This window comes from Geospiza fortis, unplaced genomic scaffold (genome assembly GCF_000277835.1).
Source record: "Geospiza fortis unplaced genomic scaffold, GeoFor_1.0 scaffold10, whole genome shotgun sequence".
NCBI classification, from domain to species: Eukaryota; Metazoa; Chordata; class Aves; order Passeriformes; family Thraupidae; genus Geospiza; species Geospiza fortis.
In genome coordinates, this window is record NW_005054326.1 from 3816605 (window position 1) to 3842288 (window position 25684).

Sequence of the window (25684 nt, forward strand, 5' to 3'; positions counted from 1 at the left end):
CTTAAATCACATGAGCCAGGTAAATGTTTAGGGAAACCTGAGCGTGATTCTCCAAATGATAATTTGGTTTCTTCATGTATTTTTGTTTCTATTGGTGCATTCATATGGTGGAGGTTTTGCAGGACTCAGCCGCGCGTGTGTGGGTTCAGGCGTGTGCACAAACACGTGCTCGCACACTCACAGCTCCTGCTCCCATCAGCTGCTTCTTACTGCCTTGGTGCTTTGACTTTCCACACTTCGACTTCCACTGCTTCGCATTCAAGTGTGAACATCCTGGGGGGGCATTCTTTCATGTTTTATGTTACTCAGAATTTCCATCTGCTTCTACTTGACTTGTGGTTGTGAAGATCATGCTTGGCCCATGGGATCTTACACAGTGCCGAGAGGATGTGGAGTTTTGTCAGCCAGGGAAATATGTCTGGCTTTTTCTTTTTTTTCTATTTTTTTTTTTTTCTTCTCTTCAGCAGCTTTCATATGCTCCTCTTCTTGTGTGGTCCCACTAAACTGAGTATATTTAACAGAAATACTCTCCCTCTCTCTCTCTATCTTCTGTGTGCTGCTGTCTTTTAGGCAGACTGTATAAGAAATCTGAGATACAAAAAATGTTAGTCATGACTGAAAACAAGGTAGTGTTACACAGGAAGATACTTTAATCATTGCACATTCCAAATTTATAACAGCATTCCACATTCTGGTTGTCGATGAGTTTTAGTGGATCTGCAGTTACCAATAAACATCCCAGTTATATCTTTGTTGAGTATTTTGTGCCTTTTTTTTTGCAGGCACTGCTACAATCTACAGTTCAGCAGCAAGAAGCAGCTATTGAAAAGCAGTATATACTAACCATTGAAAAGCATTCTCACAAATGTCAAGAGCTCCTTGATGCTCAGGTATGGAGGTGCACATGCAAGAATTTCCATGATTTTCTTCTAGTGTCAACTCTTTCCTGTTTGAAAAAAAATATTAACACGTATGATTCCCAAAAAATTGATCCGTCCCTCACCTTGTTTCCTCAGCATGCCACTAAACACAAGCATTTAAAAATGCCCTATAAATAGAGACTCTTCATCTGTTGGGATCAAAAATGTTCTATAGCACTGGAGCCTGCTTGGAACAGATTCAAGGAGAGTGTAGCACTGAGAAAAAGTCTCAGAGCAACTTAATACTTCTTAACAGCTGCCATTTTATGTGGTCTTGGAAAAACCATTCAATTATTTTTCATTTATGTAGATAAATGAAGGATTTGATTGTGTGGGATTTGCATGAATTTTTGATGCAAATTTTGAGATGGTTCTTAGATGGTAGACAAAAACATATGTTGTCCACACCTACTTTTATTTCATAGAAATCTTACCTAAAAATATAAAGCTATGAGAAGTTATATAATATCCAGAAATATATATATGCATTAATGGCCTAAATTGGCTCATTTAGCATGACTTGAGTAAGAGCACACTGCACAGCAAGTATTTGAGATCAGAGCAATTAGAGATGAGTCTCTGAACAATGTCGACCTGGTTGGTTATCAATAAGATCTTGGTTTGACTGAAGTGCAGGTCTTGAATCAAAATAATAATGACCATGAGCATGGAAGTTTAAAAACCAAGAAGTCAATTTGTTAGTAGCCCCCTGGAGTCGTTTATATTGCAACAAAGTTACCTTTAAGTACTGTTAGCAACAATTCTGCAAAAAATACCAAGGATAATTTTTTTAAAATTTTCTTGGAGTATCTTAGTCCTGAATACATCACAAGTCCTTTTGAAGGACTCCACTATTTCCAGAAGTGTTTTATGACCATTTGACTGTTCTAACCTTATCAATTAACACCTAGTGCAAATGTATGTTAAATATATAAACATTTGTGTAAACAGTATGAAGGAAAGATTTCATAATGTGGAGAAATTGTTTGTATCATGAGTGAGGCTATTGCACAGAATTGCAGTTATTTAATGCTTGCTATAACGCTCTAAGAACAAGTAAAAATGAATTTTTTAAAAAAATGTTTTGTGTTTTTGAAATGAACACATCGTTTGCTAACTTGATATCACTTTCTGAATGTTAAAAAGGAATGAACCTCATGAAATACAGAAAATTTCACAGGAAGATTTTTTGAGATTGTTACAGACTGAACAATAACTTGCCCCTGTGATCAGTCAGATTTGCAGCAAAACCCCAAAAATGCGACAGAAGTGTGGAAACATGTTGAAGAGGTTTAGATTTACCTGGGGAGAACCCAACAGTGTAAAAAGCTGGTTTTGGTCATAGGGCAGGGAGTGGTTATGACAAAACACAGTGCCCAGTTCACATCATGTCTGCATTTAACACCCCTTTGGATCCCAGAAAAAGTGTAAATTTTGTTCACTAACTTCCAAGTCATTTCTCATTCAATACAATCGAGGTTTTTCGCCTCTCATTGTAATGTAACACTGGGATTTTGAAGCCTAATCCAATAGACAAGTGTGGGTGCTTGTGGTTGAGCCATCAGGTTTAATTAAATATGATTTATACTGGCAGATTTTATGCGCTCATAAAACTCCATTGAAAGATCTGAGAAATGGGTGGTATGTTTTTTTATTCTTTTTGAACACATCTATTCTTAAATGTATGTTTTAATGTTTATTTTCACACTCCTTTTTCTTCAAATGATTTTGTTATGTGCTAACATAACAAAAGTTGAGTTTGATGAAATTACTGCTGATATTTATACACAGACTTCATTGCTGTTTTATGTTATGGGATTGTGCATGCATAGCCACCTTTACAGGGTGATCTATGAGTGTTTGTATCACTGTAAAGAATTTTTTTGATGCAGCAGTAATCACATAGTGCAAGTATACACTCAACACAAAACTTGCTTTCTTTTTTTGTTCCCTTCTAATATTTGTGCCTTACAAGCAATATTTTGCCTTCAAAGTTTTAAGCCTGTGTAAAACTGTCAAACCACATAGTTTTTTGTGCTCATTTGCCATTCCTTTTAAATTTTCTGCTGTTTTATTTCTACTTCCACACGAACAAGATTATCTCATGATAACTCCTTTGTCATGCCTTCTACTTACTCTCATTTCCCCCCTAAATTCCCATGCCCCTCCCTCACAAAAGTCTCTTTGAGATGGAAGAAAGGCTGTTTTTCTCCATTTGTCTTTAACCTTTTGTTAAAGTTTATTGAAATTTCTGATTTTGAGGCTTAATTATATCAGGTGGAGTTGCAGATTTAAATCCTGTCCAGAGAGGTGCTGTCCTGCTGGTAATGTTCAATGTACAAGGTTGTGTTTTCTGGGATGGGGAAAGAAGTGAAAGACCTCATTGCATGGGCCCATCCCAGTTTCCAACTGGAAAAATACCTGCAGTTGATATTTGATCATTATGTGTCAGGCTTGTCAGCAAACTGGCTCTCTGTAGGTAGCATCCTGGATGATTACCTATGCTATGCTTGTCAGTTTTACTTTTCCAGAGTTTGACGATATCAGAAAATACCATATCCGTTCTTTACAAGTTGGAAAACCACAAATTTCATCCTCATCTTTTTCTGACTGAAACCTTTGATGCCTTCTGGAAATGAACATCAGCTGTGATCTTGTGGTTTTACTCGTGCTGTGTGAAAACACATGGTGAAAAACATAACCAACAAATTTTTGACTAGATTTTTTTTTAAATACTCAGAAACTTGCCATACTATTCAATCAAAGCAGATGGTGTTAAAATGTGTCTATAGCGAGGTACATTTTTTTATTCTTCTTAAAACAGTCAGTGATCTGTGTATCAAAATAAAATCTTAAATACCTACAGCAGTTATTTTTCATGATGATTTTATGTGTCTGAAACATCTCATAATTTTAAATGCAGCAGCATTTAAGACAACTAGAGTTATCCCCATGTCTTTAATGCCTTTTCCAATGCTTTATCATGATATTGGCTGTCCTTTTTATGATAAATAGTAGTTCAAAATCTCTTGCATGAAATGTTTTGTCTCTTTGAGACTCACTCAGAGAAGTACTGGTTTATCTTTAATATGAAAATGACTGCTGAAAAGTCAGAATAAAAATTCCACTGGCTGGAGCTCATCTTTTAAAGTGTATGATGCTTTCAGGAGCAACCTGTGGACAAGCAGGAAACTGGTGTGACAATAGCCACAAACTGCTGGAATGTGATGGGTATCTTACCTTCTCTAGTATTTGGATAATTCATTTTGATGTGTTTTGCATAACCTTTTGTGAAAAGTACCACTGTGTCTCCCAACAACTCCTAGAATGTAGAATGTAGGGAGTACAATTCTTTTACAGCAATTGTTTGTATGCCAGGGAAAATGGTTGCTTCCATTGGAAACTCAGTTTCACAGGAGATATAATTTTCTTTGATTCCAAATAATTGCTTTTATAACTACTCAAAATGTGCCTCATGTTTCTCTAATAGTGCTTATTTTATGAACTTTGATTATGTTTTTCTTGTCTTGAAAGAGGCTTTGTGTTTTTCCCATCTGATGGTAGTAATTGTGAATTTTTTTTTAATGCCTGATCTGGAAGGGGCCATATGCAAACTAGATTCTGAGAGTCTTGTGCATATTTGCATTTTTAGGAGACATTGGCCAAATTTTTGCAGTGAGAGTAGTAATGCTAAAGACTTGCAGACTGAAAATACTAACACTGCGGTGGGCATAACCTTTCTAGTTCAATAATTCCAACTATGATAGGTTTGGAAATTATTTAGAGTATTTACCATGTCCCCTTCTTTGAGCATTTCCTCTCAATTCCCAGAAATCTTGTCATTTGCTGCTGTAGAAATATTTGTTTATTCATTCCCTTCAAAACCAAGTACTTCCAATCAGTCCTTCCTGTTACGTTTTCATGTAATTCACCTTCACATAATTCATCTAGTTGTGTGTTTTCAGGCCTGCTGCTCTTTTGCCAAGAGTGAAGTTACACTTTCTCAGAACTTAAAGGAGCAAAAAACAAGGATTGATTAAAATCCTGTGGCAAATTTGAGAAATGTATTCCAGAATTCCTGATACCTCCTTGATTTCCAACTATATAGAGAGAATCAAAATGAAAAGATCGAGAGTCAGCTTTTCCTGTGCTGGGATGACTTTTTGTTTGTTTCCTTGCTTGTTTTTTCCTAATTCTGAATGTTTTTCAGGATTTCTCCTGCTTGAGCAGGGAAGTGGGACCAGATGACCCACTGTGCTCCCTTCCAGCTTGACCCATTCTGAGATTCTGTCCTTCCATAAAAACAAAAAACAAACTGGTAACAGGCAGAACTGTTTGGTAGCTTTTTTTAAAATATACACCCTTACCAGAGTTTACTGACCCAAATTCAATATACCCACTCTCACCTGCTAGTTGGAGGTTGATTTTGCAGTCCCTTTGCACTGTTAATTCAGCCAGGATACTTTTAGAGTCTCCACCAAAAATCTTATTTGGAAATTATATTTGCTTCCTTAAATTTATCAAGTGGCACTTGAAAGTAGCTCTTTAGAGTGATTTTTTTTCTTTCTTTCTTCCTCTCTTTTGCTTATATAACTTGTTGTCTTCAAACATTCACTACTTGTTAGGAATTTACACCCTCAACTCTTGTTGATACTCTGAACAGCTAAGCAATACAGAATGATTTTTCTCCTCAGTAATTTTTCTGTCAGCTGTAGTTGAAAAAAAAATTTGGTTTGTTCTTTTTTGCTGTCTTTCATTATTGAATATTTCGCTGTTTACATTGGTCATATTTTAGGAGTTCATTTCCTTTATTTCGTACTGATAAATGGAGCAATTTGTGGAGAGCTCATATGGGAAACGAATTAGATCACAAAATTGAAGAAGTCATTGATACTTTTTTATTATTGTCACATTTTTATGAAGTTGCTTATCTCTGTATCCCCAGGAGCTTGAAGTGTGTTGGGTTTTTAATGATCTCTATTACTATGTATGCTTTCCAAGAAAAGTATTTTCATTATTAGATGTCTTTACATATCTTCCTATGTTATTTATAAAAACTATGACGTACTTATGCAGCAAAATGTTTTAAACCTAATTTCATCCTCTGATGTGGCTCAAATGATACAGTTTGTGCACTCACTGTATACTGCTGAGGGGAACCCTGAGTAGAAGCCTATCTTAGTTATTTTATTACCTCTATTACACTTTTTCTTTATATTTACATGGTTTTAGCTTTTCTCACATAATGATGTTTTGCTGTTTCCTGAGCTGTCTCTTGGAAAAGCTCTGCTGCTTTGGTAGACACTTGGACCTCAAACTGGCAAAAAGAGACAGTTCAACCATGCAGTAATAAGTTATAATTTGAGGAAGTGGAAATATGTACCAGATGTTGGAATTCTGCAGACAGATTTTCCACCTTGCACTGCCAAACGCTTGAGATGCCACAGATAGTGAGGACAGTGTAAGAAACCAGTTACAATTACCAGTCCTTGTCATTTGACTTAGGCAGAGCTTAGCAGTGCTGAAGAAAAGGTGCAGTGTAGAAGAAAATGCTGTTAAATGTAGACAGCCTTGTTTAAAGGAGCAGAAAACCATTACTAGTATTTTAATAAGGTTGCCTTTTTCCTCAGGATAATATTTTGAATAGGGTGTAGAAATGGGAATATTTTGATAACATTACAAAATAATGATGTGTTTTTGGTTACATCACCTTCCTCTCACATAGATAATAATGTTTCCCATGACCTGTGTTATTTCTTCCTACTGTTAGATCCTTTCATGAGAGACAGAAATCAAAGTAGAACTTAGTGAGTTAAGGTTTCTTTTAAAATAGGTGAACAGATTTGAAGTGTTGAATTCTTAAAAAGCCTCATCCAGTGTTTTATTTTCCGTGCTGGTGAATGAAGTGCTGAAGCATTTACTAAATATTCCTGAAAATAATTTTCCCCAAGTCTTAAGGGAGGAGGATGGTTCTATGTCCATATATTATGAAGGTACAAAAAAGCCCCAGTATTGCAGGTGACATTATTTTGTTTTTCTCTATTAAACAATTAACTACAATGCAGTTTCATTAGATAAAAAAATGCAGTAGATACTTGTTAAAAGGTCTTTCACTGAGGGTGAATTAGACATATGAATGCCTCAAACTGGTTTTGGTAATGATGGCATTAAAATAACTTTCCAAGTGTCATTTCTTTAGTGTATGACAATTGTTTCCTCAGGGGAAAGATCAAAGATCTGTGGAAGGGCGAAACACCAATAACTTGTTATAGTGATACACCAATTAATGCAAGGATTCTTTTTCCTGTTTAGTTTTAGGATGGTCATATTGACTTTGGTTGCTCTGTGATGTTCTTTGCTGTTTTATTTGTGGATTATTATGTAACTGTCTACTTTTACATAAGCTATGAATAGCAGCTGACAAAATTAATTAATCCCCGCAAAATTTGGTGATTCTTGCATAATGATTTAGTGAATATTAAGAAGGAACCCATCTGCAGAAACATAAATTGGATGTCCATTACTATAGCAAAAAACCCCATTTTTATTTATGGATTAAATCCTGAACACATTTAATTTTAAATGAAACAGTACAGGACTCAGAAAGAAACTATTTTTTTAAAAAGCACTCCAGTTCATGCTAAACATCGATTTTTTTTTTTTACTTTAAATTTTGAGTTTATGATTAATAGGAATATGCAAGGAATTATGCACTAAGTTAGAATTAGTTATTGATAGCTTTAATGCATCATTTTAGCTGTAAAGGAGCTTATCTCATGGATTATTTCATTCACCCCATAAGTTAGTGTAATATATTCTGTGTAATCCTTCAAATTATGCTTACCTGGAAGAAAAATTTCATGATTCTTCAGAAATAAATTTAATATATAAAAATAACAAAAAAGACAGACTAGTTGCTATTGTGATTAAATCTGTTTACAATGTCTTCTCTGACTCACATTCCAGGAAAAAAAAAGAAAGCTTTTTTTGATTTCTCTTTTACAGGAATCAAGAAAAACCACAGGACCTCTGTATTTATATTTGAATCTACATCAAACGATTTTCATTTGGAACCATTGCCTAGAGAACTTCTTGCAGGGAGGAAAACATTATAACCTATTTTTGAATGCCTTTTGTTTTAAGCTGATTTTCACAAGACTCTTCTTGACCCTCTCATGCTACTTTCCAGAGGGTAGGGTAGAAATACTAGTATTGCTCTCCACTGTGGAATACCACGTCTTAGAAAAGTTTGGGGGTTTTCTTCTATTTTTTTTTTGGAAATCTTTTTCCTGGGTTTTACTGGGCCATCATGTCGTGAGACAATTTGCTCTTCAGAATTTTTACAACTCAGAATTTTGCACTTTTATCCCTAAACTCCCTGTCTAAGGAATAAAAGAAGGTAAACTATAGCTCTGTTGGAAAGAAGTGAGAGTGCTGGGCAATGGAAACCAGGTAAAGTGATGGATTGAAGAGCTGAATTATTTGTTGTACCTCAGCTGAAGGTTTTTTACATCTCTCTGGGTATATCTATGTAGTGTTCAATTCTCTGCTGTGCTTTATAGATAACACACAGTGTGAGTGTGCAGCCTAGGAAACTTTGAAAACTGGGTGAAAACTTCCCTGGTGCACCGAAGTGCAGCTTTCACTGACACTTATTTTTGTCTCTCACTGATTCATGCACCATATTTCCAATTCTGTAGCCATCACTTTTTATAAGTTTCCATCTTTGCTCTTCATTCCAGAAACTCAGTAAGGTATATTTGTTTATTAACAGTTGGATTCAAAGTTCCAACATCTTAGATTGGTTTTTTACCTTTTTTCTGCTTCTGAGGTTGTTGATTATTAAAAGAAACCATCACCTCAACTTCTGCTTAAACACTTCATGGACCTTTGCAGGGGTTAATTGCTTTTTTCCAAATTTAAGGCTTCCTTTGTAAATCACCATTCTAACTTTCACAGGAAACCTGGAAGACACTTGGTTACTTTTCACAGGACTATTAGGTCTGATGAAGTCATTATCCTACTTACAGGAGACAGATCACTCTGCCTTGAAAGCTTTTATTAGGTTTACTGTTTGAAGCATGGGCAGTGTGCTCTTGACAGGTACAATTACCAGGAGAAAGTGGCCTCTCCATTGCTTGGGAATTAAGAGTTCAGGGTATAAATAGCTCAGAGTGGTACCTGAAGTCTCAAAGCTCTTCCATTTTTCCTTTTTATTCTAAGAGAGAGAGGAATGTGTTGATAATTCTTACCTGTGGAAACTGCAAATACTGAATGTGATTCATTCAACTCCCACCCTTTTTCTGGCTTTAATTCCTGGTGACAAAGGGAGGGTTTGTGAGATAAAGCTGCTTAGCTGTAGCCATTTTACTCAAGAGATCTTTAATTCTGCAGTGGTCTATTGTTCAGAGGCCTTTACCATAGCAGAAAAAGAATCTACAAGCCAAATAAATGAACCTAAAACTTCTTGTAATCTCCTGTTAACACTAAAAATACAAGGACACTTGAAAGCTCTCAAATGTGGAAGTGCTGAAGTGAAACTTACCTTCTGTTTGTTTTTAACCTTCAACCCTCTTTAATAAATTTGTCTGAAAGACCAACTGAGGAAGCACTGATTGTATGTTAAGTTCACTGTGAGCATTTAGTACCAGACTCCAAAGTCATTCTGCATGTCTAGAAATTCAATGTACCAAATGCTTCTCTATAATAATTTCTACTTAAAAGGGTCTATGGATTATTTTAAAATCTGAAATACAAACCTAGCTGCCCAAACTAAAGAATAGTTCCAAAAGGCTTAGAATAGCTTGTGATGCAGATGCATTGAAACTAACAGCTTGGAAGTCTTTTGATACAATTGTTAATAACTTTCTTTGAATTACTGCCTTTTTTGTTTCGTTTGTTTGTTTGTTTTTTTGCCAAAGTCTGTCTGAACACTGTCATTATACAAAAAGAGCTAAAACCTTTTTGTTGACACAAGCCTTTACTATCCATAACTTCCAAGATTTCCTGCTCAAGTGATATGCATAACCAAGATCCCTGAATATGCCTTTGAAAGATCTGTGCTTCTGAAATAAGGAATTCAGATGCATTTGGGTACATTTCTATCTAGAAAATGGATTAATAGTACCACCAATAATTCCACATCATTTAATAAGCACATCTTTCCAGGACATTCCGTGCCTCTGTATGAGGACTAACACTGCTGTGGGGCATAGTACTGTGGAGAAAACCAAGACATTCTTTATTAGTAATTGTATTGCATATTAATTACATGCAGAATGGAAGCTTTCATGTGGTACCCATGCTAATTATGTCGTATGGGTTTTCTGTACTTAAGATCTGTTTGAGGGAGAAGCAGTTCACATAATATTTTATTCTGTTATTTCCATTTCCATTTTTTTTTCCATATAATTTATGTAATGCAATAGCTTAAGGTATGTTTCTCTCTGAAAAACAAGAGTGACAAAATATAGATTCTGAAGCCAAATAAACAGTTCTCCAAGGTATTTCTCTGGGAGTAATACAGGAGAATTTGCTTTACTGGGTTGTATGGACAGCTGTTGCAACATTTGTGATGATAAATGATCTTTTGGAAGTTCAGATATGAAGGTAATCATCTATGGGAGGATTATTCCACATGAATAAGCATTTATATTACAACAGGAAAGGACATACCTAGCTATTCACAAGAGACTTACAGTATTGAAATTATAAATTCTGCATTTCCATGAGAAGTAGTGATACTATTCTATGTAAAATAAGTTGTATTGAATTATGACAGAAGTTATTAGCTTCTATTTTGAAAGCTAATAGGGTTTGTATTTAGGGGTTTTATTTGTAAGGACATTTAGAAAGCATTCTAAATGCCCTTACAAATACTTGCCTCTGGTATCTTGAAAAGTATGAACTAACACGTTTTTATAAACAGATTCAATTCTTCATGAAGTTCTTGCTGAATTTCTGTGAATTCCATAAAACTCCAAATGCAACACTTTATAGATTTTCTAGTCTACCAAGGAAATAGGAGAGCCTAGCTTAAAGTAATCACACTTTAGTCACAGCAGCCTTCAGGCTTTTGGAATTGTTGACTTACTAGGCAACCTTTTTGTAGTTAGTTTTGGTTGTGGTATCTGTGATATTTATATTTATCCTGCAAAAAATTGCAGGATTGCAGGTTCCTGACAGGTTAATGAGAAGTTAACTCTGCATGGAGGTTTAGATTATGTGAAGCACTCTGGTCATCAAACTGTTTCATCATCGGGGGGGCTGACACTGATTTTCTCCACTGGCCATGTCTACATGTTCTATATTGTATTTATGCAAATATCTGCATTCCTGGGCTTCCAGGATGGGCTTCAATGCCTTTTCATACATACATGGAAAACAAAATTTTAAAACTCTTCTGGAGTTTAGACGCTGAAAATTTTGGTCCCATTGAGAATGGTGTGAAATACATCTGGTATTATATACAGCTGGTCTGTTGTGGCAACTTGAAATGTGGATACAGGTAACCCAGAAATCTGGTGGATTCATATAAAACCTGGAAATCAGATGGTCAGAGTCAAGCTGGAATTCACTGCCTGCCAGGTGTAAACTAGAAAGTCTCATCTCACTGAACAAACTGACTTTTATTGCAAATTTTATTGCAGATGTTTTCAAGATAGAGGTGGTTTTCTCTAAGGAACTCTCCTTAGAATCTCCTGTGCCAATTCTCAACAAGCAAAATAAAGATTCAGTATTTTGCTTGGCATGATTATTGAGCTTGGATTTGTGGCATATGTCTGCAAAAATATTTGCATGTTTTTGTTTTATATTGTGTCATTGTGAAATAACATATTTGTAACCTGTGCAGTTAGTCAAGTGAGGAGTCATGGAGGGCATTTAACTAATAAATACCATTTATTGTTTCATCTTTGCAGTACTGGGAAAATGTAATTTCTGTAAGTGCCCTGATAGTTAAAGCTGATGTCTAAAAACACAAGAAAAGTGAGTTACACATCATTAAGTATAAACATGATGTGACTTTTGCTACTCCTTCCACAGGTGTTTTCCATTAGAATATGTCTACCACATTCAGACTTATTTTAAGTAAATTCACAAGGAAATGCCTCTTTATGTGTTTCTCCTGGAAGGGCAGATAGGTGTTTTGCTTTATAGAGCAGTCTAAAAGTTTTCTATTCTTCAAATGAAAAAATATTTTTCAGAGCATAGTATTGCAGTTTGGTAATGTATTTCTAGCTGCCATTAGAGACACTTGAAATTAAAACATAATAAAATTTGTGAAACAGAAATTACAGTTTCTTAGAAAGAAGGGGGCATTTTCCTGCTTAACTGTATGTGTAAAAAATTTATGTTTGCTATATACACTTATACTAATAAAAAACTCCACTGTAACTTTCCTCTTGGTGATCTTGTAAAATGTTATTGCATTGATACTGTACTTTCAGGTTATAATAGATCATCTCTTACATAACTTCTAAAAAATTGTAATGACTTGCTAGCAATTATATCATGACAAATATGTAGCATCAATAATTTCCAGCAATAATTTTTGGTTTTGGGAAACAGCTTAGCTCTTAGAGACAAAACCCACATCCTGCAAATTCTTTACTTGATACAGAGAAAAAAAATTGATGTGATTATCAACAGTTCTATGTCTGCATATAGAATATGTGGTCACTTCAGAGTTCATTTTCTGCCTGAAAAAAATGTTTAGGATGACAAAAAAAATGACAAAAAAGCAGAATTCTCATTTGTTCACGTTTCCTGGCTCTCCAGGGTTATGATATCACAAATGGTTGAAAGAAATGCATTTGCCTTCTCCTCTCTGTACATACAACTGAGGTAGTGCAAGACTAAATTAAATTCTGCAACTGTTTAAATGAAATAAAGTGTGATGCTGCTTAAACCATCTTTATCAATTGTGTAAGTGTTGCTTTTAGATAGTGATTCATTTTTCTACTTCTTTCACAATACTTTTTAGACTGAAAGGAAATATTAATTATTCAGGAAACTAAATATTTTTTACCATTGGAATTTTTCCATGACATGAAATCAGTTAAAGGAGTGCTGTGAATGTAATTTAACTGAATCTACATTTGAAGTAATTTTGTCAGTAACTGACAAGTCTGAGTGTCTTGGATGAATTATTTTTGTCTGTTTTACTCACTGGCCATGTTTAGTAAAATATGAATGTTTTCTCCCTTTAGCACCAGCGACTTCTTGACATTTTGGAAGCAGAAAAGGAGGTGTTATCAAAAAAGATAGAAGAAGCTATGGTGCAGCAGTCACAAAAGCACAAGGTACTGCTTTTGTTTACCAAAAAATAAGAGACCAGCATCATGGAGTTCATTGGGAATGATCCTGTCACAGTTGCTGACAGGAAGAGGAAGCTTTCTTAAGCACTTTGACTGTTTGAAATTATCTTTAGCCACTCCTTTATTGTCTATTGCAGTTTAATTTTTCATAACTTTTGCAGGAAGTGCTGGACAAGTGTTTGGATGAAGAAAGACAGAGAAGCAAGGAGGCTCTGGCAGCTGCTGCAAAGGTATCTCTCATCAGTTAATGGACATGCCATGTGGATTCCATGTGTGTCATTAGAAATGCCAAGCTCAGACACTCACTTTTGTTTCATAACTACATTTGTCAAGCTCTGTGTTCTCATCTGTGCTTAGAAGAAGCTGGTTCCACTGAAGATGAACATGTCTGCTATATCCCATGCCTTGATGCAGAGATGCAACTCTTCTCTTGGACAATAGCCTCTGAATTGTTTTTAACAAGAAGTCACAAAATTGCAGTTCAGTTGCTGCTGTTACCTAAATATTTGTTTTTGTGGTCCTTTGACATCAGTGCATCTTGATTTGAAGAGTTAGGTCTCGGGGTCAACTGATGATCTTAATTAAACAATCGTGTTATTTTACTTTCATTGAATATGGTCATCTTCAATGAGGAGAGAACTATTATTAAAGTCATATACAAACAGGGATAGTTTAACAGGTTTTTAATTATTTTATATAAGCTGATGTTTGGCTAAAAGTGACTATTCAGTTTTGAAATATGCTTTCTCCTGTCTATTTCATCATTAAGTGCATTGGTGTTAGGACAATAATTTTGTAAATTTTAAGCTGGAATTAATTTCTAATACTGGAGCAGAATCCAGTACAATAGTTTGGTTGCATGTAATGATGTGGGAAAGCTAGTTGTGTGTATTACCTGGAACAGTTCATCAGGCTATATTATAATTTTCTGTATGTCTTTCTTGTGTAGTATATGAACACTGGCTGAGCACCTCACTGAATACCATTCAGTAGTACCACAAACATTTCTTATGTGGTTGATATCTACAGGAAAATCTGTGTATAATTAAACATCCCAATTTGATTGTTGTATTTTTATATCTAAGTAGAAAATCAACTCCCAATGAATTGAAAGAAACAGCTTTAGTTGGAAGTGTAGGTATCTCATGAATACAGTATTTTTAAGCTGAGGGATTTGTGATTAAGTTTTGTTAGCCCATGTTTGCTTATTTTGAATTTCAGTTTGTCATTTTTTATTTGTAGATATTATGCAGTGGTTATATTGCTGATAAATATATTAGTGTGGCTATGCATGTGTGCAGCTGTTGGCTTCAAATTCTCAGTGATTTCAGATAATGGTTGAATATAATGATTGGGGAGAAAACAGTATAAAATTCTGTAACCACACAAGTCATTGCCCAGAGGTAATACCTGCTTGGTAGCACTGTAAGATAAATTGAACCTCATAGTCCAGAAGTGAAAATGTTCACATCCCGTATCTTGTGAAGATGATAAATAGGAGTCCTTCAGGTTGTGTGTGTTGCTCATCTAATTGTGCCTGGTCTGTTTCAAAGGCTGAAAAAGAAGTAGTGCAGGAAGCTGTTCTGAAAGCAGTAGAGGAGGAGAGGAGAAATATGGAGAAGATTCATGCAGAAGAGAGAAAACTGTGGGAAGCAGAACGTGATAGTCACAGAGAGAAGATTGCCCAGGCTGTTTCAGAAGCCATGCAAGAGCAAAGAAAGCAGAATCAGGTTAGTATGTTTCACCCTTCCATGCACCTGCTTTGTGTGTTTTTGGTTTTACTTTTGTATGTCTTCTGTTGTTGTGGTAGATTTTCCTGTGACATCTGTCACTGAGTTGATATTTGCAATGCACAGCAAGCAGCTCATGTTCACCTAGGCTGTGTGTATGGAGAGAGGCTGGCACATACAGAACAAAGTTCCTGTGACCTTTAAAGCTACATATATTGAAATGATGTAAATCATGCCTGGTTTTGTTCCTCTGACTTCAAAAGGAGCCCAGGATGAGCAGCTCAGAGAGTGCCATTTATGCTGTAAACAGTTCAGATGACTTCCATACCTGTGGGAGACTAAAGATGTTACATTTGTTCCTTATAGAACAGGTACAAAATAAAGAGAGAATTATAAAAACTGGAAACATAAACCAGTAATGAACCAGAAATGTTTCTAATCATTGGAGAGGTGCTTCTATAACAATAAATGTATGTCAGTTAACACAAATGGAGACATTCCCAACAGTGCTTTTAACATTCCTACAAATTGCAAATTAAATATGTTAAAATTGCAAGTAAATTAACTCTTCCAAAAGTTGCATTTTGTGGTCTGTGATGCTGGAAATATTTGGAGGGGCAGCCTATGAATTCACTGATTTCTTGATATTTGAATGTTATAGTCTTCAGAAATTTAAGGAGTATTTATTTCATTGATGTGTTGTAATTTGATATTGCTGTATTTTTTTATCTGCTGCATAAGGGAAAAAAGTAAGAATTTGAAGTAAAATAAAAGTACTCTTCGGAAACAGTCACCATTTCCCTCTCCAGCCTTGAACAAAATTAATAACCTCATATACCAAATCAGCTAAAAAAAAAAAAGTTTTGATGCTGTACCATTATCGTACTCTGTATTGCCTAAATTCCTAATGTAAAGAGAATGATTTTATTTTTTGTATCTTCTTTACTTCTTTCAAACGTGAAGCTTCAAATGGTGAAATGTAACTTTTCAAGACTTTCAGCGAGCCTTGAGGCAGTCAAACTCTTCTTCAGAACAGAAGGACTAACAGCTGAGTTCAAAGCTGAATTCAAGCTGAGAACAATTGCTTGGGCTTTAGTTAGATACAAACCATTCAGACTGTCCAGAAGGAGAACTGGTGCCAGTGGTGTAGAGTCTGTCCCTGGAAAGGAGAGTGGTAAAGTGTTCATTTACTGGAGTAAAGACAGCAATGCTTGGTATTAAAAGAAATGGAATGAATGGTAGCTTGTGGAACATGAAGAGATTGGGAGGAGGAGGACTATGGTAACGAAGAAGGACTATGGTAACGAAGTTTGGGAAGGGTTTTGATGGATTCTGAGGATTTTGGGTGGAAGATTCCCATGGCTGGGTGCTGGAGTTCAGCCAGGGTTCTGTGTTCATGGATTTGGGGGCACTGGGTGTCCTGGTGTGGGAGAGATGTGGGCTGAGCTGGGCCAGTGACTTGAGGCAGGTTTGCCCTCACTCTGCAGGGTGCTGCAGACTCTCTCATGGTTGATGTTGCCTTTGAAGTTGCCACAAGACAGGATGACATTAGAAGTAGTTTAATTTGGATGGATATATTCTTTGATAAAGTCCTAAATCCACTGCCATGTCTGCATTTCCCTGAGGAAGCAATTCAGGCCTCTCCAAGGGACAGGTTTTTTCACTCAAACTCCTTTTAGATCAAGTAGTTCCTAGTGTGGAAGTACCTAGTGATGTACTTGTTGGGATGGTGAGCAGCACTGAGGTGTTGGACGCCCTTGAGATTAATTCTCTTGTAAATATCCTTTAGTAGTGTCATTAGTTAATTCCACTTCTTTTAATACCAAACAGCTCTGACAACTTTCGTTGTAACAGGAATAATCTCTCTTATCTGGTTATAACATGATTATTTCACTTTCATGTCTGGTTCATTTTTCAAATACCTGATCTATTTTTAAGTAATGAAAAATGCAGATTTTTCTTGAGATTTCCAAAGTTCTATCACATATATCTATAGATATATGAAGTTACACTCGTTAATCTCTAATTAATGAGTACAAATTCCCTGGGGAGGATGGACTTTCATGGAGAAATTGGTTTCTTGGAGAAATTTTCCCTTCTTCCTATGCCAAGAACTTGTATATGTCCTTTAGGCTGTTGCAATTATAAGCATACACAAAGTACAGAAATTTTCTGTCAGCAAAAGTTCTGCAGAGCTGATGTGCCAAATGATAACTTATATGTGGTGTCATATACAGCTTTGGTTTAACAATGAAAAACACTTGAGCCTACAAGGCACTTAGTGTGTGGGCAGTAGTTTTTTCTGTGTAGAGCCTTCCACACAGAGTTGTTTTTTATTTATGTTTTGTTTTCTGTAAGATTTGTCTTACAAAACCTATAACTGCAGTCTTGACTCTCTTGTGGTTATTGGTTAGGCAATATATTAAGTCAGCTCTGTAAAGGCCAAAATGCAAACACAGAGTCTAACATTTTAGACAATGAAATATAAAAAATCCTAGAATAAAATTTTATTTTGCTGTAAATTATTTGAAAGAGATTTGCTGTATTGATTTGAACAAAAAAAGAAATTCAGCATAGTGTTAAAGGAAAGGAGTTTTCCTTCACTGATGCAGTAAAAATCTGTGAAATTGGAAGATCACAAAGGGTCAGTTTGGTCTTCTGCAAATAGGTGAGGCAGAATGGCTTGCAAAGTGCCCACAAATAACTCTAGGAATAATTAGTGGAAACATTCAAAAACATTGAATATTTTGTTATTTTCTTCAAGATGCAAACCCATAGAGAAAAAGTCATTTTCATCTGCATGGTGCAAGAGTTTATAAAAGATGTATTTTTAAAAACTGTAGCACCACTGGGTATCTGTAAAACATTTAGATTATGAAGGTGAGGGAAAATAAATTTCCATGTAAAAGTGGAATAAATTTGTTGGCTTCTCCTTTACCCTCTAGACCAGAGAAACATGATTAGGAGTTTTGATTCGTTGGTTTAAAAGAGTAATTTGCCATCCATTAATTTTCTTTATTAAAATAAAATACGTTGGTTTTTTCCACCAGTTTTTAAACACATGCATTAGAAGTTATATGACTATATATAAGAAAGCAAATGGAAAAAGCCATTAAAGTGTGGGTTGTTTACACTTCATTGGTTAGGCAGTTTTAGCAGAAAAGAACACTAAAGGTTTGAAGATCACACTTGTGCTGAATTAGGCAGTGAAATTTTCCTTTATCACTTAAATAATTTGTTTAAAAGAAGAAAAGATGAGTGTTTTAGACTTTTTTGGGGGTGTTGTTGCAGAGTGGCCAGGAAGGAAACCCAGAGGGGATCCAAATCTGGAAGGTTTATGCAGATGCCTTCTACTTGTGAGAAATTCATGCTTGACAAAACTTTGTCCTAAAAAAAAAGTTTGTCCTTGGTCAAATTGTTGTCAAGCCTGCAGATAAGGAAATACTACTTCCATTTAAAATTTATTATACTAATTTAACATTGCCAGAGAAAAATCAGGAGACTTAGAGACAGTTTAATAAATAGATCATATTTAAAATCAAATATTTTGTTGCCAAATATGAAACAGCCGAGTAAAGATAAACTTAGAGTGAAAGTAGGAACTAAAACATACTGAGTTAATATTTCAACTTGATGGAGCAACCTTGACATACCACCTTCTTTGCTTTTTCTTTAAGAAATTAAAGGATTACAGTAACATCAATATTGTTTTGGGGTTTTTTTTATGAACGTTTTTAATGAAAACTTTGGCTGTTCCAATGACTTGGGGTCTTTACTTAGAGACATGGTATTTGTACTTACAGTGAAGGTATTATTTTTTTAAGCCTTATAACTCTAAAGGGATAAATGAGATATTTTACATCACCAGGGAAATGGAAAAATGTTTTTTAGAGCATGCTTTTAAGGTTGTGAAGTAGTAAAAGTCCAGATGACATCCAGTTTAGTTGAGACTGGCAGCATCTTCAGATTTTATAATTGTGTTTTTCAGGTGCTTCATGATTTTATAATAAGAGTTTTTTGTAGTTTTTTGGTTGTTACTTTTTTACTTTAGAAGAGCATTCTCAGTTTGGGGGAAGAGCAGGCTTGCATTTAAAATCAGGAAGAACAAGCTCTCCTTGAAAAGAACTAGTAGCCTTTTGATTAAAGATAATGTTCATTTGCACAGGAACCTCGTGATCCTCTTTCAACACATTGAAAAGTCATCATTGATTGGGAACTCATCTGTTTAACAGACTAGATGTAGCTTGGCATGTCTCCAGTATTTTCTTTTCTATTTTTTCTGGTGTTTTTTATAGTGGCATTTTCCCTGCAAGGAGAGTTTAATGTCTGGTAGTTGTCAGTGTTGAGAGTGGTGAAATGCCTCCACTAGAAATTTTTTTTTCTAGAACACCTATTTAAATAAAAAGTGGACATCCTCTAGATAAGGAGAAAATATAAGAGGTTGTTTGGCTGAGGCAGAAGCTTTTTACCCCAGAATCCAAAACTGCAGTGAAGCCCCTGGGGTACAACTCTAAACACAAAAACCAATGGGCAATTCTCTCTATCCTTCTTTACATTTATTTTTATTCATTGAAAGAACTGAAGTCCAAAAATTCTTTGGGGATATAGGATGGTGATATTCATACAATTCTGAATAAAGGCTGCTGTGTTAAGTTAATAATTAATGGGCAATGAAGAGTAGCTCCCAGAGCTATAATGCACAGAGCTCTCTGCATGGCAGTTGTTATCATTTTACAGAGCCAAACACTCAGCTACACAAAGGAGGTGAAATCCATGGCGGTGTGGAAGAGAATTAACAAAAGAAACTGAAGAGAATTTATGCACCACTGTTTTTGTTTTAAAATAACTTCATTAAAAGTAAAAGGAAAGCCAGCAGCTGCAGGGTGAGCCCTGGAAATTTAAGTCCATCTCATAGCTTGAAATAAATAATTCTGCTAAGGCATTTGAAGCAAAGAATCACCTTTTGTCATTTCCTGAAGGCTTAAATTTAAAATACTGTATATATTCTAGTGTAGTTTACCCTAATTCTCCAGGGGAAAAGAGCCTGAGTTCATCTCTGCCATAATCCACACAGCAGACCCATTAGAGACTCAAGTGCTCAAGTGTTCTGAAAGCTGAAAATATTTAGGAAAGAAAAGAAAAAAAAAAACCCTTTAATTTATTAAAAGAACTAACATAAACTCTGCTTCCTCTTGGACATGAGGAAAAGCAGTAAGGCAAAATTATCTTACCAATGGGAAAGTGTTTCAGGAAAACTGAGGCTGTGGTGTCTCATTCAGCCAAGCCACAACTGAGATATACTGAGATATACAAAGAAAAAATATTTTTGCAAGAGAAGCTAACTGAAACACTTAGGAAAAAAAAAAAAAGAAAAAAAGGAACTTTTCAGTGGTCTTTGCTGAGTAAGTCTTTAAGAATTAAAGACAATTGAGTATGTTCACATTTCTGAAGGTTCATGTTGTGGTGTTCTTTGCAGAGCAATAAATTTGTAATCTATGGTCTTAGAAAGCATTAATACAATTTTACTGGCAAACATCTAGATAGTTGAACAAGAATTTATTATTATTTAAATGGTTTTTAATGAATTTATGGATTTATGAATATCAGCATATGCCATTGCTTAGAAGGTATAATAAAAATGTATGGATCACCTAAATCCTAAGGAATGAGTGGCTCCTCACCTTCTACATTATCAAAACTTTTTTTGGTTCTCATCTACTTGAGGGAGTGCTTTTGCTGGTATTTAGGCAAGCCTGAAGGAACTTGGTATTGAAATTCTCAAAGATTTCCGTACCCAGTGATGTGTAAGGGAATAAAATATTTCTAATAAAAAACTTGAAGCTATTGCCCTTGTTCCTAAGGATCTGGCTTTTGTTTCTTTTCTACAAGTACTAAAACTAGCTGTTAAATTCTTGTTGAAAATTACTGTTTGTGTAAATATTTTTCCCCACTGCCCTGTATTTGAAAAGGTTGTAAGGACTAAGAAGGAAAAAAGGTTTTCTAAAAGGTTATTTCCCACTCTAGCTTTCAGTCAGATTTATTAGCTATTAGATGGCCCTTTCTTAGCCCTGCAATCTGTAAAAAACCAATTCACTTTTTCTCATGCATCAAATGAGCAGGTATTGAAGGAATTTTTTGGTGGACATTTTAAGGGGAAAAGAGGAAATATATATGGGATTATACATCTGTCTTGTCTTTTCATTGTCCAATAAATTTGTCCTTTGCAAGATTGCCTCTTTGTTCATATCAAATTTGGAAGCCTAACTGACTTTGTCCTCCATTGGCCCCTTGTGAGCTATTTCTGTATACAATGAAAACCCTGATAAATCTCTGTGATGTCTCTTTATAAATGCACCACTATCACTCTAAGGTTTCTTAGTCTTTCTTTTTTCCTTTCCCACTTCCCAAATATTTTTTGCAACCTCAAGACCAACCCTGTTGCTTGTTGCTCTGAACTGTATAATGGTTTTCTTTCAGATCTAATTGTAAATATAATTTTCTGTTTACAGCATGCATTTGGCATCTTATCTGTAAGAGATAAAATATCATATCTAAAAAGAAAGGTACAATCTTCAAACAAGGTTCACTGTTCAAAGCTCCCACTTTTATTTTTATTAATGCATTTTTTCCTCTCCTTTGTATATACTGCTATAATTACTGTTGCAACTTTCCAGCCCTTTACTCCATCACACTTTCTCTGTTAAACAGGCTATAAACTGCTTTTTTGCCTCTGTTTCAGGGTTTGCTGTTGTCTCTTTTTCCTCTTTAATCACTCTGTTTATAGTATTTGTTACCAGAAGATCAACTTTTACCTATATTGGCATTGCTTGCCCTTCTTCTATGATTTTTTTTTTTTACTAGGGAGGGCTTTAACATGATGCAATAATAATTTAACTTCCTTGAAGTTTAATTTCTTTATCCTCAAAGCTCTTTGTGTTTATGATATACAGAGCTTTGAGTGCATTGTCAGGTAAGGGAATACAAACTATTACGTTTATCAATCTCTCTTTGTCCACTTGTTATTTTTTTCATCTTTTACACGGGTTGCAGAGTCCTGTGAAGGAGTCAGAATCTGAAATATTCCCTCTATTCTGTTTCTGAAGTACTTAGCAAAGTGGCATATTTTTTAATGTAATTTCAGAAACAACTTTTTATGACCCCATAGGATTTTGATTGGGTGGGTCAGTGCTAATCTTTGGAAGACAAAATGGTTTTTCAGTAACAGGCTTGGACTGTGGTAACACTGCTCTTTATGTTCAGTATTTTGTGGACTCCTACAAGAACTTGTTGGGGTTTTTTCCTCTATATCCCAATTCCTAACTGAATAGTCTATTGATAACATGGTATCACACAACGTGCTGGAGAAGAACTTGCTCTTCAAACGACCTCTTCTCCTATTCCTCTTGCCTTTATTGCTCAGCTTTCAGTGGGAGTGTGTGTTTACATTTCTCTCAAGAAGGTAGCAAACCATTTATTTCAGTTTTGCTTTCTTCTTGTTTTTCCACCATCTTGCAGAAACATTAATGTGGCCAGTGTTTGTAGAGACACATTAGAAGAAAATTCTGTGTAATCTTGAATGTGTGAGGAAGGACACAGCTCAGTGGGGCTGAGTGGAAAGAGATCCCTGCCATTCGATGAGTTTATTTTTAATACGCTTGCAAAGTCTGGAAAAGGAATAGTTCACAGCACAGAGACCTTAGCCATGTCTGAGTTCAGAAGTAGATTGTAGTAGTTTGTAACCACAGACATTATAATTTGAGGGTTACTATTTTCTGAAAAACCACTTACATTGCAGTCTGTGGTTGCATTTCCTAGATAAAGTTTAGTGCTGCCACCTGATCCTTGTGTGGAAACAAAAGAATTTTCCTATAAAATTGCAAAGCAACATATGGCTTGTTTTATTTTTTAAATACTGTCTGGAGTTCTCTGGTGTATCAAGTACACTGCTTTTTCTTTCTGTCTTCACACAGATTTATATGTTGTGATTGTGTGGTTGTCATTTCTAATACATGGTTGGCTGTGATTTGTCAATTGAGTATTTGAATATCTGTATTTTATTTTTGATTAGGTATTCTTAATCTTCTAACTGGTGTCATGTCAAGCATATGTATAGAGGGTCACGTAACGAAGCCAACTTTGTGACTATAATTTGGTACTCCAGCCATTGATCAAATATGTAAAAAAAATAAAGGGAGGAGAGAGAGGAATTGCACCTCAAGTGCCATTTTGGGGAGTGTTCTTCCTTACCTTCTTACAGGAAACTGTGTTTTTCCATTTTCTTGAGTCTATTAAAACAGCACTAAGAGGCTCAAATAACGCTCTACTCTTTCTAGTTAGAGATGAAGTAAGGGCCAATTCTTACCTTTGCAACCAAAATCTAAGTTAGGATAGACTCTAAAGGTAGATATAGCATTAGAGGAAAGAGTAAAGAGATGAAGGAAAAGTGGGCACATGCTGAGAGAATGTACCTGCAGCTAAGGCTTTGTTCAACAGTAATAGGTAATAGCTGGATTTAAATACCTTTATATTAGTTGATAATTTACTCTAATGACAGAAATAGAGCAAAGACAGATAATGACTGAGTACCTAGAGGAGAACACTTAGTGGAAGGTTGTATAAAAGAAGTGAGGATTCTCATCACAGAAGGAAAAACTAATATCAATGATTAAAATCAAAAGGATGTGACTGAGTTGACTAGGGAACTATCGTGCAGTGTTTGCTCTTTGAAGACTTCTGAACCGAGTGAAAGGGATGAAAGAGTTTTCTTTCCATTTATTGATATCACAGCAAAGCTGTCTTTTGATAGTCACAAAAGAGTGTCATTGTTTCACAGGACTCTATGTTTGTCCATTTTGAACTGCAGGTATGGGACAGTGCAAACCACATCAGGAGTTCAGGAGCATTGTCAGAGGTTTTAGGGTTATGTTTTTTAAGACATAACCTGTGAAGAAAGCTGTGTGTTTTATGGAACTGTTTCATTTCTCCTGAATCCAGTCAGCAGGGTGACATTTCAGCTCAGATGAGAAACAGATATTGAGATCTCAGAGAAACAGATCTGTATGATTCATCCTGTGAATAATCACAGAAAAACCCCAACAAATCAAAAGTGCTGTGGACAGCTGCCAGCAGTCTGGTGAATCCAAACGTTGGGATGAAGCCCACTAAAGCAGGAGTCTTTTTGTGCAGTCACATGAGATTGGCCTGTCCTGTCTGGTGGCCACAGGATCTCTCTGGTGACAGTCGCTGTTTTTTTTCAGGTGGTAACAGGAGGTGATCAGTGTCTGAAACAGAGAATTGTTTATAAATTGGGAAAATGCATCAGCACTTAATTTGGTTAAGGAGAGTGTGGTAGATGAATCACAGAATCACTTAGGCCGGAAAAGACCCTTAAGATCATTTGAGTCCCTCTGTTAACCTCACACTGCCAAGGCCACCACTAACTCATGTCCCCAAGTGCCACACCTACACATTTTTTAAATTCTTCCAGGGAAGAATGGTGTTTTAACCACAGCCCTGGGGACTTGTGCCAATACCAGTAGAAATGAAAAAGAATTCTTTCCAATTTTACTTTTTCTGTTTTAATATCAGTGTAATGAACTAGGGTTCCATAAGGGTATTGCTAGTGGTTTCTGTTTTCTTGTATTTTATTAATAGACTTATAGAATTTAATTATGTTTTTATTTGGACTACATAGTCCAAATATTTATTTGGACTATGTAGTGTTTCAAGTATCATATTAAGGATACTTAACATACTTCAATTGATTGCAAGTATTTTATGGGTGTAAAATTTTCTAGATATTAAGATGCAGCAGTTTATCAGTTCTGTAATTTGCTTTGAAGAGTTTAATGGGATAGGTTATGGGATTTTTTCCCATTCTAACACAAGACAGTATTTTTGGGACCTTTTGACAAATTAAACTGTCATGAGAATATAATTAAAAGAACAGCATATTTCTGTAATATGTAATTTTCTGCTACTTTTTCTGTTAGTCTTGCCAGAGTTTTGTAGAGAAAGAAACCTTTTTCTCAGGATTTTTCTTTGGTAAACTGAATTAAAATAAAAAAAAAATCATAATCACTTTTCACAACTGATTTTCATGTGTACTGCATTCCAGAACAGTGAGGACTACATAGTTACACATTTTAAATTTGGGGGTTTTAGACTTTTTCTGCTATAAAAATAGCAAAAGTGTAGTTTTGCAGAAACGATTCCATTTTGGCTGAAATAGAACAAACAACTAAAGGTAAGAAATAGAGCCTTCTTTTTCAGTTGAATAACTTCCACTGAAGGGACTTTAAAAAAAAAATTAGTTTGATCCAATTCAATGGATTATTCATTTTGTACACTAATAGCTTATTGTAAAACGCCACTCTTAAATATACAGATGAATTATGCAACTTCATAAATATCTTGTATTTCCAAAACCTGAGGACTCCACCTGTCCTCCAGCCAACCTTCCCCACTCCCCCAAATCCAAGTTGTAAATATGCATCATAAAATGTCTGTATTGCTCTGCAGTCAAGCAAGCCTGTAAACAAATCTGTGGGTAGTGCCATGTTATGTCTAACCAGTGAAGAGTAATAAGGAATCCATTTATATTTACCTTTGATTTTCTAAAAGTTTTGATTAAAAAAAAAATCATAAATCATGTATATTAATAAATACACTAGAAGTCATGTTGCGTTCCTGGTTGAACCACTGATGTTTTTTCCAT

At 35.4% G+C, this 25684-nt stretch overlaps 1 protein-coding gene across 2 annotated transcripts in view; it reads left to right on the top strand.

Annotated features, from left to right (window-relative positions):
- CCDC91 (coiled-coil domain containing 91) overlaps positions 1 to 25684 on the top strand; it is a 112736-nt gene that overhangs the window by 60281 nt on the left and 26771 nt on the right. For both annotated transcript variants that reach the window (XM_031057058.1, XM_005421044.2), the window contains exons 8-11: positions 783 to 890; positions 13130 to 13222; positions 13399 to 13467; positions 14791 to 14967. In XM_031057058.1, coding sequence (XP_030912918.1) covers positions 783 to 890; positions 13130 to 13222; positions 13399 to 13467; positions 14791 to 14967 — 447 coding nt within the window. The remainder of the gene's footprint in view (positions 1 to 782; positions 891 to 13129; positions 13223 to 13398; positions 13468 to 14790; positions 14968 to 25684) is intronic.